We start from the raw sequence: 3,171 nt of genomic DNA on the forward strand, positions 1-3,171 counted from the left end.
CCTCTGGGGCAGGCGGGAATCGAACTCATGCGGAAGTGGCTTCAGATTCTCAGTACTGTGCTTTAACCCGCTGTGCCACCAGGGAGGGCCTATCTTACAATTTTTTAACCTTACTTAAAAACCGGTGCATCTTTCCCTGAATTTATAATTTCTGAACATTGTTCTTTCAGTAACACTAATTAGTAACACTAATTTAAAGGCTCGTAAGGCAAGTAATGTGAACTGTATTGTTTTCTCCTTAGAAAATAAGACCTACTCATCTGTGAGAACAGAAGCTTTATCTGTGATAGAATTACTGCTTAAAAAACTTGAAGGTGAGTTTGTGAGAATTCTGGTCAGAGACCATAAAGCCAGGACTGCTTATAACATACGTTTTAGGGTATTTTGCTTTACTTTTTTTTTTAAGATTTATTTATTTATGCTTACAGAACTGGGGTACAGGCCAGAGGTGTGGTGGGTGAGAGGATTCACCAGAGACAGAGTGGGGAGCAGAACAGGCAGGCTGATGAAGTACACTACTGAGGGGAGCCGTAGGCAGGTCAGGAGAGGTCTGCTGCGCCATGTGGGTCAGCTCCCTGGCTGGGGGATCCAACTCGTGCTGCAGTGGCTTGGGAGAGCTTCACATTGGGGGGCTTTAACCTGTTGTGCCACCAGGGAGAGCCCCTGTTTTTGCTTTTAATAATCATATAATCTAGAATACAAATTGACAGCGATACATGCAAGTAGAGTGTACAAAGCTAAATTCTGTAAATTTTACTAAGTGTTTAAATTTGGTGCTCTTGTTTTATATATGTTTAAGGTATTATGAATTTCTAGTTATCTCAAAGTATTAAAGTTTTTATTTCCATGTGAATCCTGATTTAACCTTCATTAGTTACAGTTTGTGGCTAACTGTGGCATAGTAGAGCTCATTGTACACATGTAAGCAAGCTGACTGACACATTCCAACACAGCTGAACAACATTTTGATAATTACTCATCAGATTTGATGGCAATTTTCTTAATCTTCTTTCTTACCCTCCCCGCCCCAGTTGTCTTTCTTTAAACTGTCTAAGCCACAGGCACATTTCTTCTGATGCATCTGTTATATCACTGTGGGCATATTCTCTATGAGTGTACTTATTACTGGCTTCATAGAAGGTGTCTTTTTTTTCGTCTTCTGTGGAGTAACAATGGGGAAGGTGGAGAAGATGGGGAAGATGAGTCTATAGTTTTCTTTAGTCTCTTTATGTGTTTGCTGTTTTTGCTTTAACAATGAAATCACCTCTCCTAGGATCCATAAACCAGGCCGTTTGGACCTGATAGTGCTACATATCTTATAATCCCTTTTTCCCTTGTTAAATAAAAGAGCAAGGCACTTAGTTATAACACTGAGTTTTCAATTTTCTAGAAAACGAGGCTCAAATAATGAGTTTGAAATCACATGAGAAAGTGACAGGACCTCATATATATTTAGGCTCTGCTCATATTTTTTGTTTCCAGAATTTTCCATATACATCTTCTCTGATGTTTTCCTTAACCAAAAAACTCATAACCCATCATCTATTTAAACTGACTTTAAAACTATGAAATTGTTTTCATTGTATTTTTACTAAGCATGCCTTAGTCTAAAGAGGCTTTTAGCTGTTGAGATGACTTTTTTGTTACCCATGTTTTTCCTTGATACTTTCACTTCTCTCTTTGCTTCAATATCTCTCATTTCTCCTTGTCCCACCAGTACTGGGACAAGGGGATGAAATTCCCCAGTGTGCTTTCAGGGTATTGTCACCAGCCAGGTTTTGAGACAACAGTGAATGTTTGGTCATTATGTACAGACCTGCTGCCGAGGGGCTGCTTTGCGTTTCTTTGGGGGATAGACTCCACGGAAGAAAGGCAGAAAGCATGACTCTGTTTTTGCTTGCTTCTTCTATAAGGACTTCTCTCCCTCCCCCTTTCTTTTCCTATTCAGAATCTAAACAGTGGGAAAGTTTGACATCTGAATGCCGAGTGCTCCTGATTGAGTCTTTAGCAACTATGGAGACAGACAGCAGGCCTGAACTGCAGGAGAAAGCCTCATTACTGAAGAAAACACTTGAAAATCTGGAATAAGTTAGAAGGGGAAGAAACAAACAAGTGCCATGTTTATTGGGGTTGAAATGGTGGTATTCTTTGAAAAAACAAGTGGGGAAAAGTAAAGATTAATCTGTAGCATGCATCATTCCTTGGCTGAAATAAAAAAAAATGCCTTAAATTTTGTTCCTTACTAGCTTTATTTTACTCGATGTTTTCAAAATAGCTGAGCTGAGTGAATTTAATGGAACTTTGAGTGTTTGAGAGGTGATTGTAGGTGAAACTGACTGACGGACATAGTTATTATAAAAAGAAAGCAAGCTGTTATTAAGGGAATTGACAGACACAAGTTGCAGAGTACACTTGATAAAAATCTTAGAACTGCATCCAAGTTAAATTATTTCAGGAAGGGTCCTGTAATCACTTAGTTTAACCCCCTTGTTTTGCACCTGAAGAAATATTCTGTGAGATGACACAGTTTCCTTTATGGGGTCTGTGCCAAAGCCCAAACCCAGGTGTTTGGGTCTTGCCTGCCGATGCTCTCTTTTACAACCTGCTGCTGATGAGTGCCAAACCTCGCCTCCCGGGAACCTCCTGAGACGAGGGGCCCACCAGAACCAAACCGACCCATTGCCTAGGCACCGTTGGAGTTTTGAATTCTGACGCTGATGTTGTCATTTGTTTAGATAATTAACTTGTAGAAATGTTTAGTGTCTGTACAGGTTGAGAGGGAGAATACAGTCCTCAAAATTGGATTGTCCTTTTATTGGCAGATGAAAATAGATTAGGACAAGATTGCTTATTCTTTCTGCATCTTTGGTTAGCAAAATGCTATCCAAAAACAAAATCACAACTGCTTTGGTTTAGACCACTTATTTATTTTTAAAAGATTATTTATACAGAAAAACTGGGGTATAGGCGAGAGGTACAGAGGGTGAGAAGATTCACCAGAGACAGAGTATGGAGCAGAACAGGCAGAGAGAGATCTGCCACGCCATATGGGTCACCTCCCTGGCCTTGGATCAAACTTCTGCTGCAGTGGCTGCGATAGCTTCATAGTGCTGCGCTTTAACCCGTTGTGCTAGCAGGGAGGGCCTGATTTAGACCATTTATAATCTCAAC

The 3,171-nt window shown here is 40.2% G+C and overlaps 1 protein-coding gene across 2 annotated transcripts in view; it reads left to right on the forward strand.

The window, feature by feature from the left end:
* Positions 1-2,915, forward strand: part of KIAA0368 (KIAA0368 ortholog) — a 96,425-nt gene extending 93,510 nt beyond the window's left edge. Inside the window, exons 48-49 of one of the 2 annotated variants that reach the window (XM_012721467.1) lie at positions 243-314; positions 1,949-2,915. In XM_012721467.1, the coding sequence (XP_012576921.1) occupies positions 243-314; positions 1,949-2,088 (212 nt within the window). In that variant the 3' untranslated portion in view covers positions 2,089-2,915. The remainder of the gene's footprint in view (positions 1-242; positions 315-1,948) is intronic. The other variant, XM_004677436.2, reaches the window with a different exon arrangement.
* Positions 2,916-3,171: the final 256 nt, after the last annotated feature.

The sequence above is a fragment of the Condylura cristata genome, unplaced genomic scaffold (assembly GCF_000260355.1).
Source record: "Condylura cristata isolate star-nosed mole 26May11 unplaced genomic scaffold, ConCri1.0 scaffold00006, whole genome shotgun sequence".
Taxonomy (NCBI): domain Eukaryota; kingdom Metazoa; phylum Chordata; class Mammalia; order Eulipotyphla; family Talpidae; genus Condylura; species Condylura cristata.